At 29.3% G+C, this 18,523-nt stretch overlaps 2 protein-coding genes across 2 annotated transcripts; both read right to left on the reverse strand.

The window, feature by feature from the left end:
- Positions 1-14,513: 14,513 nt before the first annotated feature.
- On the reverse strand, positions 14,514-15,626 carry LOC109601973 (mitochondrial fission 1 protein-like). Its single transcript, XM_049966171.1, has one exon. The coding sequence runs from the start codon at positions 15,041-15,043 to the stop codon at positions 14,588-14,590; it is 456 nt and encodes a 151-aa protein (XP_049822128.1). The 5' UTR covers positions 15,044-15,626; the 3' UTR covers positions 14,514-14,587.
- Positions 15,192-15,695, reverse strand: LOC109601970 (mitochondrial fission 1 protein-like). The gene has a single exon (XM_049966437.1). It carries the CDS (start codon positions 15,693-15,695, stop codon positions 15,192-15,194), a length of 504 nt encoding a protein of 167 aa, XP_049822394.1.
- Positions 15,696-18,523: the final 2,828 nt, after the last annotated feature.

The following is an 18,523-nucleotide window of genomic DNA, read 5'->3' on the forward strand; positions in this document are numbered from 1 at the left end:
CTTTTCTATTCTATTTTATCATATTCTGACCCATTCTATCCTATTTAATCAATTTCTATTTCTGTCTATCAAATTATGTCTTATTATATCTTATTCTAGCATACTGTATCTTATCCTATTCTATTCTATTAATCATATTCTGATCCATTATATCCTATTCTGTTCTATTATATCCTATTATACCTATTATATCCTACAATATTCTGTTATATCCTATTCTAACCTATTCTATTCTGTTCTATTTAATCATATTCTTACATATTCTATCTTATTTTATCAATTTTTATTTCTGTCTATCAAATTATGTCCTATTAAATTTTATTGTATCCTATTATATCCTATTATATCCTATTATATCCTATTATGTCCTATTATATACTATTATGTCCTATTATATTCTGTTATATCCTATTCTAATCTATTATATCTTAATCTATTCTGTCTGCCCGTTCTATTATAATATATTCTAGCCAATACTATCCTATTTTGTCCCATTTTATCAAATATAGTGGATTTGCCTAAAATTTACACTTATTTCTACAACGGCATTTGAAATTTATAAAATAATTCTTTAACAACGAGATGAGTCCTGAATTATGTCAGTATTATATGATTTACTCAAAAACTCCAAAAACTTCACTTTCTTTTGTGAGCACAAATTTTATTAAAATTGTGGCACTGTATCTGTGTGTTCTATTTTCTATGTAACTGAGTATAGTATTATGTAGCATGCTTCGTCATTTCAAGTCTCCATTCAATTAAATCCATCTCAGGAACAGCGAAGTAATTGTAGTAACAATAATATTCTCCGACAACGAGTGGGTTGTCAGCCTTTGGTAGTTATGTTTGCGTTTATCTTTCAAGGATTGCCAGTTCACTACGTATTGACACAACCGCGGCGCAAAATTCCGCACAAGTTTTTGGCGTCGGATCAAATTTCCTCGAACAATTCACTTCAGTGTGCCGCGACGAGAGCGGGCCACTTTAAAATGTACAACGGGGTCGGGGATTTATTTTGCGCGAGACAAACTCAGCCACGTTTCGCCACAATACATCTATTAAAGGGGTATTAGCGCTAAATTGTTAATATCATTCGATGGGGGGGCGGGACGCACCCGGAACTTATGCGGCCGATAAATTTTTAAATGGACCGTCAAACGAAATTAAGCCCGCCGTACTTCTGATGTTATTATAAAATTACCTGTGCTCGTCTTGATATGGCCGCGTTTTATGGGGATGTAAAGTTCTCTATCCATTTATAAATTTTATCATATTTCAGGCAGCCCACGAATTTACTGCCCCGCAGCGCAGTTATAATTCGTCTGAAATAACAAGCATAGATAACAAAATTGATGGTTCCGTAGCACTTCAATATATACTTAAACTTTTTAAAGCGGGACTTTGACGTTTTACGTTCTGTACGGTACGGAATTTGCATTAAAACACTTTATTGCATGTTTTAAATGTTGAATTTTCTGTTTGTACGACCGACATTTGTCGCAGAAATTAATGTCAATTTAATCTTGCGACGCGAATAGTTTTAATGTTACACTTTAACTGCTATTTTACGTATTTTGTAATTTAAATAATTAAAAAGTTTCCAACTGAATAAAATATTAAATATTCTGTTATATTAAATTTATGATTTTTTATTCAATTATTTACACCGAATTACAATTTATATTTTATAAATTGAAAATTTAATAATTAATAATTAATTGTTTTTTAATTATGGTAATATATTTTTAAATTATTAAGAACAAGTACTGCCTATATTCTATGCTCTATGCTCCATATTCTCTACATGCTCTATATACCCTATATACTCTATATACTCTATATACTCTATGTACTCTATATACTCTATATACTCTATATACTCTATATACTCTATATACTCTATATACTCTATATACTCTATATACTCTATATACTCTATATACTCTATATACTCTATATACTCTATATACTCTATATACTCTATATACTCTATATACTCTATATACTATATATACTCTATATACTCTATATACTCTATATACTCTATATACTCTATATACTCTATATACTCTATATACTCATATGTTCTATCTAATTGATGTGCTCGATATGCTCTATATGATCTGTATGCTCTCTATGCTCTATATGATCTGTATGCTCCACATCAGATCATAATCTGTATTCTCTATATCATCTGTATGCTCTATATGTCCTATGTACTCTATGCTCTATGACATATATGCTATATAGGTTTTATACTCTATATTTCAAATAAGAATTAATTATTTCCAACAATTTTCTTCCACATTACTATATGCTCTCTATGCTCTGTGCTCTATGATCTATATGCTATATGTTATATAGGTTTTATACTCTATACTTAAATTAAGAATTAATTATTTATAACAATTTTCTTCCATATTACTACTTTTATAAAGTTTATATACTGTATATGCTCTATATGCTATATATGCTCTATGATCTATATGTTATGTAGGTTTTATACACTATATTTAAATTAAGAATTAATTATTTCTAACAATTTTCTTCCACTACTTTTAAAATGTCTACTGCTCTATATGCTCTATATCCTCTATATGTTCTATGCTCTGTACTTAATAATTAATGACTATAGATTTTTATTGTAGTATTTCATATAAATATATTTGATTATGGTAATTAAAAAATTATATTTTTTTCTACATACTACACTATAAAAGCTCTATATGCCCTATGTGTTCTATGTTCTATGACCTATATACTATATGTTATATATGTTTTATATTCTATATTTAAATCAAAAATTAATTATTTCTAATAGTTTTCTTCCACTTCTTACTACTTTTATAAAGTCTTTATGGTCCATATACTCTATATGATCTATGTGCTCTATGTGCTCTATGCTCTATAATCTATATGCTATATATTATATAGGTTTTATACTCTATATTTAAATTTAGAATTAATTATTTCTAACAGTTTTCTATGCTTTATACTTTATATGATCTATAATCTATATTCTATGCTCTATGCTCTATATGCTCTATACTTTAAGCTATATGCTTTGTGCTATATGGTCTATGTTCTATACAGTATTCTTCAATTTTGTTCTACTCTGTTCTATTTCTATTCTGAGCATTTTTAAATTAAAAATCAATTGATTCTAATAATTTGCACTACTACTTTTATCTGTTATTTCATTAAATAATTAATTTATTTATTTTTAATTTGCTGAATTAAGTCGGTTGATTTTGAACTGGACTAAAATTGCTGTTTTAGCAAAATTCATGGCATTTTCATCAACAAAATTAGGCTATTATTTGGTTTATATAAAGCAAAATAATTTTATCATTACGGCTTAATTTTATAGTAAAATATAGATTTGTTTTCAAATGCAAATATACTAATAAACTGGTGTTTTATATAAATAAATATCAAATGCGGTAGTTATTTAATTTATTAATTCGATATATTGATATATGGGATTCAATTTCATTTAATTATGTTAGCTTAAAAGCTACATTAACAATTTTAAATAACGGAAGTATAACTAGTGCATATCATTTATTTTATACATTGAATATTTAAAAAAGTTTTTACGTAAATGCTACAATTTTAAAATATATTTATTTATAAATATAATAATATAAAATAAATGTAATCCAGATCATGTTAAAATACGTTTTCTCTCGATATAAGAAAAGTTTATTTTTACATTCATTGCTTTCAGTTCTTGCAATAAAAAAAAACCTTTCACATTCACGACCTGCTTTCACATTTCTGATTATTGTATTTTGTGTAATATTAAAAAAATTAAATAAAAAAAATAATGTACTGTATGCAGAGCAGTCTTCATAATGGAACGAGATAAATGAAGTTAGATGAGATATCATTTGTATAGAAGCTCACCCTACCTCACATTATGTAAATTTATCTTTATTACACATGTCTACTTTAACATTTTAGTTTACTTTATAAATTGACAGACGTGCGTAGGCTGCTCTAATGGTTCTTTGTCTTTGTTTTAGGTGCGCCATATTAATATTATTTTGGCTCTTTCCAGACCGAGAGAAATAACACCAACGGTTAAGATATTCTTCTTAATATTAATAATAGTCGGTTGATTTGTATAAAAACGAATAATTTTCCCCTCAAATAAAATCACGACATGTCGACAAAGAAAGACCTCAAAAGAAATCGTAATCAAATTCAAATCAGGCACATGAAAAAAAAAAAAAATCAGATATCCTTCCCATTGAGACGAAAAACTGACACGTATGACTAATGGTCCGGGATCCGATCTAATTGAAGTAAAAAAAAGTAATATGCAAATCGAAAAGTTGTAAGCTTTTAATCTTGCCTCTTGACCTATTTAGCCTGACCATAAATCTTACTTTAATTCGTTGGCTCAATATGCGCAATCAAAGTTTTCTTTGGCTCCAACTTAATTTAGTTAATAAATGGGCAAGCACTAGCTTCCCGAACTATTATTTAATCAAAAGTCCTTAAGTGATCTATCGCTTTCCGGTTATTTATCTTCCGAATACGGAATACATAATTCCGCGTTTTGATCGGGCCGAAGTTCAAAGAACCCCCCCGAACCGATGTATGCCGCATAATTATTTATAATTCAAACTTCGGCTTCGATCGAAAATTAAAACGTTTGTGGCTGGCCGAACGGGCGGTATTAAGGATTCCTTTGAATATCTTATCCAATGATGTTACGCTGTCTTTGGGCTTTCCATATTTTACAATCTTTTCTATTATTCAAATCCCGCGGCTCAGTGTCCTGATGACCCGACCCTTCGCTGCCGAGGCTGCCTTTTTTTGTGTGTCACATCGGGTTTCGCATTTTTGCGGACACCTTCGCGGCGAAACAAAAATATAAAATCGATGTCAAAATGTTGTCAACAAGCACATAAATCCGACACCGGAACATCCCCCGTATTTCCCCTTTTACTTCGTGCTTGTGTGCACCAAAATAGACAAACTCACATTCATCATAAATAGTATTAATTCAATAAAGGAATCGGAGTTTTTTCTCACACGCCTTTGATTTATCCACTGCTAAGGTACAAGAAGTAAATTATGTGAGCCCAAAAATAAAGTTGTAAAAAACGATGGGCAATTTATCGACAGTTTTTCTCAAGTTTTCCTTTAAAACACACATAAAAATAAAATACCGGTGCGGGAAAGCAATTTGTATTTTTTGTGTGGGGGCATAACAATCTTCTGGTCAACATTAAGGGCGAGTTTTGATCGCTTAATATCAATTCCTGCCTTTGCCAATCGATTTCGGGCCCTTTTTCCTACGATGAAATAACAATTTCTTTCTATGGGGTCCGTAATTAGGTTATACACTTATGTAGGAGACTGAAGGAAATGTTTTTTTCGGATTATAGTTTGTTAGTTAGTTGAAATTATTGCTGGGAAAACGTAGGCGTAAACGTGATTAAAAGTTTTGACAATAACAGCTTCCAATTAGGCTGAAACGAATGTTTCAGAAATAAATATATTGGAGAGGGAGATTTCATAACAGGAAGGTGGAAATTATGTTTGCTTTGCTATTTGTGGATCTGCCAGGTAATATAAATTAAGTTTTAACATAATAGATATTCATCAAGGAGGAGACTAAAATATATGCCATCTAATTAAAGAGCTTTAGGTAATTCAAGGTTGCATTTTCAAGATAAATTTCAGTGGATGCAAATGAATAGATTTATTTCGATAAAATCTAAGAAAGCTGACTTATATTTTTTTCATAGAACCTAAATATATTAACATGGATCTTTTGATTTGACATCGTACCATAAATATTTGTAAAAGCTAAATGATAAAATAAGTAGTCCAGATGATAAAATAATGTGCTGCATGTCACTTTACATGAAAAAAGTAATCTGTATTTAAAAAACAAAACGGAAGATGAATCACACCGAAACTGTGTGACATTCTCAAACCGCCATTAATATAATAAACTGTCGAGGATAATCATAGGAATGACACTTCCAAATTTAGTCCTATCTCCACAGACATTTGCAGGATTTTTATCGTTAAGTACAGTCAGAATGGAATGGGTCCATCAAGATTAACTTGACCACTTCAGTAGATCAATGCCTTGTCAAATCAATGAGTGTCTGAATCATCCTGGAGGTCTAATAGAATATTAGTTTAAAAAAATGATTATGATTAGTAGAATCAATATTTTTGTCAGATTTTTTAATCAATCTAGATAGTTATAGGAAGGATGCTTCTAATTTCCTATGTCTTTATTTTTTAAATATTTGTACTTTGGTAATTTTTTGAAAAAACTATTTTAAAAATATACATTTCAGTATCATATAAATAGTAAGTAAACTTTTTACTAGTTTCTTAAACTCAAAACTTTGTTGATGTTTCTTCAAGTTGTGCAGTAGAAAATAACATCGTCTTATTACACATTCCAATTTGAAGACATATTTAAAGGACATAACCTATATAACCATTGGAAGACTATTTAAAGGACATAACCTCTATAAAACATCCTCCACAGACTTTTTCAGGATTTTTATCGTTCAGTACAGTCGGAATGGAATGAGGTCCTTCAGGATTAACTTGACCACTTCAGTAGATCAACGCCATGGCAAATCAATGAGTGTTTGAATCATCCTGGAGATCTAAAACATTATTAGTTTAAAAAAATGATTCTGATTAGTATATTCAATATTTTTGTTTAATTTTTTAATCATTTACTAGTCTCTATATAGTTATAGGAAGGACACTTCCAAATTCCTATGACTTTATTTTTTTAAAGATTTGTATATAAATTTTTGAAAAATTTAAAAATATACATTTCAGTATCATATAAATACTAAGTAAACTTTTTACTAGTTACTAGTTTCTTAAACTCAAAACTTTGTTGATGTTTCTTCAAGTTGTGCAGTAGAAAGTAACATCATCTTATTACACATTCCAATTTGAAGACATATTTAAAAGATATAACCTTCATAACCATTGGAAGACATATTTAAAGGACATAACCTCTATAAAAACATCCTCCACAGACTTTTTGAGGATTTTTATCGTTCAGTACAGTCGGAATGGAATGAGGTTCTTCAGGATTAACTTGACCACTTCAGCAGATCAATGTCATGACAAATCAATAATTGTCTGAATCATCCTGGAGATCTAAAACATTATTAGTTTAAAAAAATGATTCTTATTAGTATATTCAATATTTTTGTTTAATTTTTTAATCATTTACTAGTCTCTATATAGTTATAGGAAGGACACTTCCAAATTCCTATGACTTTATTTTTTAAAGATTTGTATATAAATTTTTGAAAAATTTAAAAATATACATTTCAGTATCATATAAATACTAAGTAAACTTTTTACTAGTTACTAGTTTCTTGAACTCAAAACTTTGTTGATGTTTCTTCAAGTTGTGCAGTAGAAAGTAACATCATCTTATTACACATTCCAATTTGAAGACATATTTAAAAGATATAACCTTCATAACCATTGGAAGACATATTTAAAGGACATAACCTCTATAAAAACATCCTCCACAGACTTTTTGAGGATTTTTATCGTTCAGTACAGTCGGAATGGAATGAGGTTCTTCAGGATTAACTTGACCACTTCAGCAGATCAATGTCATGACAAATCAATAATTGTCTGAATCATCCTGGAGATCTAAAACATTATTAGTTTAAAAAAATGATTCTTATTAGTATATTCAATATTTTTGTTTATTTTTTTAATCATTTACTAGTCTCTATATAGTTATAGGAAGGACACTTCCAAATTCCTATGACTTTATTTTTTAAAGATTTGTATATAAATTTTTGAAAAATTTAAAAATATACATTTCAGTATCATATAAATACTAAGTAAACTTTATACTAGTTACTAGTTTCTTAAACTCAAAACTTTGTTGATGTTTCTTCAAGTTGTGCAGTAGAAAGTAACATCATCTTATTACACATTCCAATTTGAAGACATATTTAAAAGATATAACCTTCATAACCATTGGAAGACATATTTAAAGGACATAACCTCTATAAAAACATCCTCCACAGACTTTTTGAGGATTTTTATCGTTCAGTACAGTCGGAATGGAATGAGATTCTTCAGGATTAACTTGACCACTTCAGCAGATCAATGTCATGACAAATCAATAATTGTCTGAATCATCCTGGAGATCTAAAACATTATTAGTTTAAAAAAATGATTCTTATTAGTATATTCAATATTTTTGTTTAATTTTTTAATCATTTACTAGTTTCTATATAGTTATAGTTATAAGATTTGTATATTCGTAAATTTTTGAAAAAACTAAAATTCTACATTTCAGTATCAAATAAATACTAAGTAAACTTTTTACTAGTTACTAGTTTCTTAAACTCAAAACTTTGTTGATGTTTCTTCAAGTTGTGCAGTAGAAAGTAACATCATCTTATTACACATTCCAACTTGAAGACACATTTAAAGGACATAACCTTCATAACCATTGGAAGACATATTTAAAGGATATAACCTCTATAAAAACATCCTCCACAGACTTTTTCAGCAGTTTGTTCGTTCAGTACAGTCGGAATGGAATGAGGTCCTTCAGGATTAACTTGATCACTTCAGCAGATCAATGTCATGACAAATCAATAATTGTCTGAATCATCCTGGAGGTCTAAAACATTATTAGTTTAAAAAAATGATTCTTATTAATATATTCAATACTTTTGTCTGAATTTTTAATCATTTACTGGTCTCTACATATATTTATAGGAAGGACACTTCCAAATGGTTTTATTTTTATATTGGTAATTTTGTAAAAAAGAATCATTTAAAAATATACATTTCATTTTCATATAAATAATAATATACTAGTTACTAGTTTCTTAAATTCAAGAACTCTGTTGATGTTTCTTGAAGTTGTTCAATAGAAAGTACTGTCATCTTATATTTTCCAATTAACATAGACATGACCTATATAAAAACATATCCATCCATCAATAACCAAATGAACATATGAAGAAGATGATAGTTTTTAGTCAACAACTGTTTGTCAGTTGTGTCCATTAATTTCTTATGACTTTATTTGTACTTCATAGATTTCCTATGACATATTTAAAGGACACAACCTCTTCAAAAATAGCTTTTGTTGGTTACTAGTTTGTCCATTGTTTCCATTAATTTTTAGAAACAGACATTTCAACATCGAGTAAATAATAAGCAAACTTTTTACTGTTTACTAGTGCCGTGTAACTCAAGTAAACTGTTGTTGTTCCTTCAAATAGCCGTGCAGAAACTTTAAACGCCACTTCGAAACCCGAACAGGTGCCGTTACACATTCATCCCCCGCAAACCGCAAAAGGAGTTCCAGTTTCAATTTTAAATTTGATAAACTTAAAAGTGCATATCTTCGTCAAAACTTTCCCGGAACAGTTAACGCGGACAGGCCAATATTTCAAGCGCCTCCGGGTCGCAGTACGGCGACACAACCGTCCTGGCAGGACGTTCCCCGGCTTCGTCGTCGGCGGCGCGTCCCGCATTTTTTCCTCATCCACAGACGGGGGGGTGGGCGTCGAGTAAATCACGAACAGTCCTTATTTATGACAGGTCGTGGAGCTACATTATTTAGCATAATGGAATATATACGAGGACTCGGCGTGCTCCGGCCGTTCAGCTTTCATCTCGCAACTCGCAGACAATAACTCATCCCTTAACCTCTTTATGCGCATCCGTACCTAACCTATTGTGTCTAGTTGAAAATTGCATTTGAAAAACCGACGAATTACTACTGTTAGTTGTAATTTTACCGGAGGGTGCCGATTAAAGCCTTAATTTGCTACTCTCAGCCCCCCCCAACCCCGTTTCTTAAAAGTAATTAGCATGTTTGGACTGGTGATTATCGAAAACCTTTTGCCCACATGATTTGAAACTGGACGCGTCGAGCTTTGCCCGTATTATTTCGCTGCATTATTTAATTTCCATAAAAGATTAAACGTAATGGAGCCATCGGGGGTTGAATAGTTGTCAGTTTATTGAAATCCGATCGGAACGGAAAATTAAATGGCAGCGTTTTATGTCATCGGTTGTAACAAGAAATTAATAACTGTAATTTGTAATACATTGCCGCGAGAAAATTCCATTAAATTTTCAGTAGAACGACACGAAATCACTGGAATCCTCATATAAAATGGCGGCAGATATAAGGGTATGTGAAAAATGCGGAATTCGTCATTTAAAGCGTGAAAAAGATACGAGCGCATAGTAAGTTACAAAGTTTAGAACAAGGGCTAGAAAATTTAATGCTCCCGACTTTTATGTTTCTAACATGTGTCAACATTGTTGCTTAAATTCTTAAAAGCTTTAACGTAGTAGTAAACACTATATTTTACATACAAAACGTTTCCTTTTATATAATATAGCGTTTACCGTACTGAAATAGTGATAATAAACATTTATTTCTTGAAAGTATCTCCGTGCATTGCAGCGAGGGAAAATAAAAAACGTCCCCTTTAAGGTGGGAACAAGCTTAACTTGAGGAGTTGAATATGCAGAATGTGAAGTAAATAAAATTTTATTTTGTGAAGGAATCCGATAAAATCGGACTATGTACAAATGCCATTACATGCGCATTTATCAAATTGATGTTTTGTAAGAACAAAACTCTTGGAGGATTAAACCGGGTTGACACATCATTGTGTCACACAGTGACAAGGAAAGTGTCGACATCGAACTTATCAGTGCGACGTATTAATTCACAGATGGCAAGAATTCGGGGAAGAATTCTAAATGGATTTTCTCTTTGAAATTCACTCCTTGTTATCCCCGACAGTTTATTATGTTAATGGCGGTTTGCGGATGTCATACAGTCTCGGTGGTGGTTCATCTTCCGTTTTGTTGTTTAATCATCGGATTACATTTTTTCATGTAATTGCCATGAGGTATTAGAAGCTTATTTTATCATGTGTAATCCGGTAAGCTCTTACAAACAATTACGGTATGAGTTTCTGACGGCAAATTCGGATGTGGCTTGAGTAAACATTAGGTCGTAATAAAATCTTTCCGGGGAATTTATTTAGGTCCTATGAAAACATATTAGCCGGCTTTCTTAGATTTTATCTGAATAAATCCATTAATTTGCATCTACTGAAATGTATCTTGGAAACCAACTTGGAACTATCTTAAGCTCTTTGATTAGATGACATATATCTCAGTTTTTGATGAGTATCCATTATGACAAAACTACACTTATGCTGTCTATTCGTAAATAGTAAAACAAACATAATACAGATCTAATTTCTAATCTAGATTCAGCGTTCATTGAGTTTTGATATACAGTTTGAGGTAATAGAGAGTAGTTAATGATTAAAAAATCAGACAAATACAAATAAGAATCATTTTTTTTAAACTAATAATGTTTTAGATATCCAGGATGATTCTAGCTAATTGATTAGCCATGATATTGATCTACTGAAGTGGTTAAGTTAATCCTGATGGACCTCATTCCATTCCGACTGTACTGAATGATAAAAATCTTCAAAAAGTCTGTGGAGGATGTTTTTATAATAGTTAAGCCCTTTAAATGTAATGTAATAAGACGATGTTATTTTCTATTGAACAACTTGAAGAATTAGGAATGATGCTGAAACATATATTTTTTAAAATAGTTTTTACAAAAAAATCTAAATAAATCTTCAAAAAAATAATCAAAGACATAAAATTAATGAAAATAACTGACAAATTGGAAAATGTAATAAAACGATGTACTTTCTACTGAACAACTTGAAGAAACATCAAGAGTTCTTGAGTTTAACAAACTAGTAACAAGTAAAAAGTTTACTTATTATTTATATGATACTGAAATGTATATTTTCAAAAATAATGTTTTTCAAAAAATTTCAGAATAACAAATCTTTAAAAAATAAATAAACTCATACGAAATTAATAGAAATAATTGACAAACAATTGTTGACTTCAGACTAGCATCTTCTTCATATGTTCATTTGGTTATAGATTGATCATGGATATGTTTCTATTGAGGTTATGTCCTTTAAATATATCTTCAAATTGCAATATTTAATAAGACGATGTTACTTTCTACTGAACAACTTGAAGAAACATCAACAGAGTTCTTGAGTTTAACAAACTAGTAACTAGTAAAAAGATTACTTATTATTTTTATTATGCTGACATGTATACTTTCAAAAATAGTTTTTTCAAAAAATTTCAGATAAACAAATCCTTAAAAACTAAATAAAATCTTAGGAAATTAATAGAAATACTGACAAACAATTGTTGACTTGAGACTATCTTCTTGATATGTTCATTTGGTTATAGATTTTTCATGGATATGTTTCTATTGAGGTTATGACCTTTAAATTTGTCTTCAAATTGGAATATGTAATAAGACGATGTCACTTTCTACTGAACAACTTGAAGAAACATCAACAGAGTTCTTGAGTTTAACAAACTAGTAACTAGTAAAAAGATTAATTATTATTTTTATGATGCTGACATGTATATTTTCAAAAATAGTCTTTTAAAAAAATTTCAGATAAACAAATCCTTAAAAACTAAATAAAATTATAGGAAATTAATAGAAATACTGACAAACAATTGTTGACTTGAGACTATCTTCTTGATATGTGCATTTGGTTATAGATTGTTCATGGATATGTTTCTATTGAGGTTATGACCTTTAAATTTGTCTTCAAATTGGAATATGTAATAAGACGATATCACTTTCTACTGAACAACTTGAAGAAACATCAACAGAGTTCTTGAGATTAACAAACTAGTAACTAGTAAAAAGATTAATTATTATTTTTATGATGCTGACATGTATATTTTCAAAAATAGTCTTTTCAAAAAATTTCAGATAAACAAATCCTTAAAAACTAAATAAAATTATAGGAAATTAATAGAAATACTGACACACAATTGTTGACTTGAGACTATCTTCTTCATATGTTCATTTGGTTATAGATTGTTCATGGATATGTTTCTATTGAGGTTATGACCTTTAAATTTGTCTTCAAATTGGAATATGTAATAAGACGATGTTACTTTCTACTGAACAACTTGAAGAAACATCAACAGAGTTCTTGAGATTAACAAACTAGTAACTAGTAAAAAGATTAATTATTATTTTTATGATGCTGACATATATATTTTCAAAAATAGTCTTTTCAAAAAATTTCAGATAAACAAATCCTTAAAAACTAAATAAAATTATAGGAAATTAATAGAAATACTGACAAACAATTGTTGACTTGAGACTATCTTCTTCATATATTCATTTGGTTATAGATTGTTCATGGATATGTTTCTATTGAGGTTATGACCTTTAAATTTGTCTTCAAATTGGAATATATAATAAGACGATATCACTTTCTACTGAACAACTTGAAGAAACATCAACAGAGTTCTTCAGTTTAACAAACTAGTAACTAGTAAAAAGATTAATTATTATTTTTATGATGCTGACATATATATTTTCAAAAATAGTTTTTTCAAAAAATTTCAGATAAACAAATCTTTAAAAAATAAATAAAATCATAAACAATTAATAGAAATACTGACAAACAGTTGTTGACTTGAGACTAGCATCTTCTTCATATGATTTGGTTTTAGATTGATCATGGATATGTTTCTATTGAGGTTATGTCCTTTAAATATGTCTTCAAATTGGAATATGTAATAAGACTATGTTACTTTCTACTGAACAACTTGAAGAAACATCAACAGAGTTCTTGTGTTTAAGAAACTAGCAACTAGTAAAAGCTTTATTTATTACTTATATGAGTTGAAATGCATAGTTCAAAAATAGTTTTTTCAAAAAATTTTAAATAAACAAATAAACGGTTAGGAAGCTAATAAAAATAAATAATAATAATAAGTTGTTGACTACAAATTACTTTCAAATATGTATTCAAATAGAAAAATGTTAAAAGTTGCTTTTGCAATTTTTTCTTAAACAAATTTACTTTATTGTCAACAAAATTATTTGTTTAACACAAAACTACCATACAAAGAAACTTGTCCAACAATACATTTAAATCATAACCTCAATAAAAATATCTAAAAATAAAACCCCTAACCCACATATAACTCACCACTATAAGAACGGGATCTACATAAACTCAAAGTACAAGGAATTTCATCCCTCACAAACGTTGAAAGTGCCATTCACATAATTCCACAACCTAATAGCATATTCAGCATACACACACCTAAGTGGTTTCCAGATTAGATATTGGTCATAAATTCCTGGTGCAGAATAAGAGATGCAGGCTGATTCGGGCACTGGAAGCCGTCCCGATAACGCGGGGGATCGAACCGAGTCACGGGTGCATCGTTATTAGCTCTATCAGCACTATTTCCCCACTGGGATCCGACTCAAATAACCAGGTATTTCATTCGAAGTTGTTTCTTTTCCACCGCTATGTCTGTTCATGAATGCATTTGCCTTTACGTTTACTTACCCGGATGGCCGTAAGGAGTAAAGTGGAAATGAAAAACGAGGGTGCCCCCGCACAGATAATTTATTTGTAATAATAGTCAGTGATATAACAAGTGTATAATGTAATAATATGGTAGACTAAGGTTTGAGCCTGTTGGCGATTGCAATGCCGGCACCCACAATGGCGGTGATGGCCAAAACAACGCCGCCGGCCTTCATCATGCCCTTCAGCCCGTCCCGTTCCTTCCTGGTTTTGATCGTTTGCTGCAAAGTTTGTACCTGCCGATTCTCCGGCTCCACGGTCAGGAACAGTCTGGAGTAGTGCATGGCCTTGGTGTATTCCTTGAGTCTGGCGCTCCCTATGGCCAGATAATAGAGGTAGTCCCTTTGTCTGGTGGTGTCGGTTTTGTACAGGTCCTCCAGCAGGAGCACCCCCTTCTGGACGTCAGCTGCGTACTTGCTACGCACCAGGCACCAGCTGTACTCGAACTGCACCTTCGGGGTGACGGCCTTCTTGTGAAGCTTCTCGTGGTAGATCCTCTCGTACAGCTTGAGCTCCTCCGGGTCCACCGTTTCGTCCAGCGAGTCTACCATTGTCTCTCTGATAAGATCAAACTCGACGAACGACAAATAAGTGACAAGTGTTGACAAAAGTCAAAATTAATATATTGTTTTTTGTTTTTGGTTTACACAAAATGACAATCAATAACTGTAAATTTATAAAAACTAGTATAAAATGGGGTTAAAATCTAATTCTGCTGGCTAGGTTCATTCCGAGGCCCACAAGAGCGGTTACGGTTATGGCAACACCCACAGCCATAAACCAGCTCTTCAGCTCATCCAATTTGACCTCCCTCTTGATGGCCTCCATCAACTTCTGTACCTTCGCACATTCCGGCTTCATGGCCAAGTAGGTGTTCAAGTAGGTGACGGCGGTGCAGTAGTTCTTCAGCTTCGCATTGCCCACGGCCATGTAATACAAGTACTCACGTTTGTTCTCGTTGTCGGTTTTGTACAGTTCTTCGATTAGGATGATGCCTTTTTGTATGTCGTTGATGAATTTGCTTCGCATCAGGGCCCAGCCGTAGTCGAGTTGGTCCTTCGGTTTCAGAGTGTTCTTGTACAGTTTTTCGAAGTAGATTTTTTCCAGCTTCCTTATTTCGGCGCAGTTTACGGTCTCTTTTAATATGTTTGACATTTTTTCGCTGCGTGTAATTGACATGTGCTTTGGACTGTCAAAATTCATGTTTAATTTCCCTTGTTTAGTTTTTTCAATGTTTTAACTGGCTAATTAAAGATAAATAGTTTTTCGTCATGAATATTTGCCTTCAAACGTGGTAAATTAGAAAATATTTTGCTGATTAAAAATTGTGTTTGATCAAACATGCAAATAAAAACAAATATTCCACTCATTTAATTTCCTTTTTAAAAACGTTATTAATTAATTAGTAAAGCCAAGCTATATTGCACTTAATTACGTTATTGTAATCAGTTTAAGTACTAGTCAACATACATACTGTTTTTTTTTCACAGTCTAAAAAAAAAACTCTGATTATACATATGTTCTTTGCATTTTGATATCAAAATGGAAACTTGTTTATGTTTATCCAGTTTTAATTCAAATTTTATTTTTCATATTTCCATCATTTTTTGTAATTATCAAAGTAATAATAATAAAATACTCTGTAAATTAAACTGAATATGCACTTCTATTTTTATTTGTAACCAAGGATTAATTTTCATAAAAAATATGATTTATAAAATAAAATTTAACGAATTTAAATTGATCAAAAATAAATATTAAATAACATAAAAAGGATTAAACAAAAAACAATAGTATATGTATATTTTGGGTAATTTAAAAACTGTATATAACATTATATTCTATTAGAAATTAACAATATCTTTTACCCCGGTCTGTGTTAGTGTTGGAATTGTGGCGAATGCGCCGGGAAGATTTTAATGGCACTCCATACACGTAAGCCTTAACCTTTATGTTACTAATTAACAATAGCAAATAATGTAAAATTAAACAAAAAACTAAATTAAATATTTTAATTCATTTACCGTAATACATGAAAATGTTAAAAACATTTTAATCTGTTCACCACATGCAAAGCTCTGCGATTTATCTCCAGATTATTTGCCATTAAGCAAATAAAAAAAATTGTGCTCAACTTCTATTGAAATTTTAAAAATCAAAGGGTAACGAGTCAGATCCCGCATTCACTAGGATTTGATTAATTCGAATACAGTTTGATTCGGAATTATGTGCTAATTCGTGTTCAGATAAAAACTTGTTTACTCTAATTTGAACGGGGCATTTTTTATAAAATCGAAAGTGGGAGCACAAATCGACAACGAATTAGGCCCCGCATTCATTTACATTTTAGAAACTCAAATGCAATTTTGAAAAGACTGTCAATACAAATTCTTTGCCATTAAAATTGATAAACAATTCTGAGAGTACTGTTAATTTATTCATTTTGTTTTATATTTTGGTATTTTTTTTTTTAATTTCTGATGGAGGAAATACTTCTTAAGTTAAATTTTAAGAGAAATTTATTTGAATTCTCTTTAATTAGGGTTAAAATTTTGATAAAGATTTAGTTTATTAATTTTAATTGAATTTAATTATTAATTTTTTAAGTTAAACTTAACGTAACCTAACAAAAAAAATATAATATGAAAACAGTGATTTTTTTAATTTTATGATATGTTTTTAATTAATTTAATTAATATAAGTAAATTTTTACTATTTTTAAATTATTTTTAGGAATAATTGTAGATATTATATTTTAAGAATTTTATTTTCTTCGATCGATTAATTTACAAAAAATTTTACTCAAATTAACTCGCATTTGTTATTTTAAAATGAAATTTATTTAGTGCAACTTATTTATATTATTAATTCTCTAATTTAACATAACCTCACTATCATAACATAATCTAACCTCACAAAATCTGACTAACTAAAATTGAAATATTTGTTTTCTTATATTTTTAACTTATTTTCAATTATCAGTATGAATGCACTATTGTATTTTTTAAATATGTTTTTAAGAATAATAGGTAATGCTAATTTAAAAAAAATGTTAAAATTGATTAAGTAATATTTAATATAATTTATATTTGGTTTTGTAAAAGTTTAACATATTAATTTCAAGTGTTTATTATTAATTCTTTAATTTAATCTAATCTTAGTTATCCTAACCTACCAAAATCTTACTTTTATTGTTTTTTAAATTAGTTTTTAGAAATAAATAGAGATATTTTTTTTTCAGAATTTTTTATATGTCATAATTGATTAATATACTAAAAAGTTACTTATACTGTTAATTCCATAATTTAACATAACCTCACTTCACATAACCTAAAAATATCAGACATTAATATAAATGAAAAAATATAATTCATAATTTTTTTCTTATATATATTTAATTATCATTTGTTGTTTTGTAACAGTTTAATTTATTAATTCCATTTTTAAAAAATCCTGACCTGATATTAATTAAAAAAAATAAAATTGATTAAATAATATTTAATTTAACTTAATATTCGGTTTTGTAAATGTTTAATTTATTAATTCCAAGTGTTTACTATTAAAGAATTAATAATTAAAGAATTAATTTATTAAAAAAAGAGAATTTATAATTGTTTTGATACATTTTTTTTTTGCTTTTTATAATCAATATTAATTAATTTTTGTTTTTTAAATTTGTTTTTAAAAATAAATATACATATTAATTTTTCTGAATTTTATTTGTTACAATTGATTAACTTGTTTTACGAATTCCCTAATTCAACATAACCTCACTTCACATCAGTTTAACAGAATGAAAAAATAAAAATTATTATTTTTTTCTTATATTTTTAACAATCATTTGTTGTTTTATAACAGTTTAATTTATTAATAACAAATTAATTAATTAATTAATGTCTTTTAAATTTGTTTTTAAAAATAATTACAGATATTAATTTTTCTGAATTTTATTTGTTAAAATTGATTCACTTATATTGTGAATTCCCTTATTTAACATAATCTCATTTCACAATAACTTAAAAAAATCAAAT

This window comes from Aethina tumida, chromosome 4 (assembly GCF_024364675.1).
Source record: "Aethina tumida isolate Nest 87 chromosome 4, icAetTumi1.1, whole genome shotgun sequence".
NCBI classification, from domain to species: Eukaryota; Metazoa; Arthropoda; class Insecta; order Coleoptera; family Nitidulidae; genus Aethina; species Aethina tumida.

Coding starts and splice junctions, on each gene's coding strand:
- LOC109601973 (XM_049966171.1), bottom strand. CDS start 15,043: ATGGTAGACTCGCTGGACGAAACGGTGGACCCGGAGGAGCTCAAGCTG.
- LOC109601970 (XM_049966437.1), bottom strand. CDS start 15,695: ATGAATTTTGACAGTCCAAAGCACATGTCAATTACACGCAGCGAAAAA.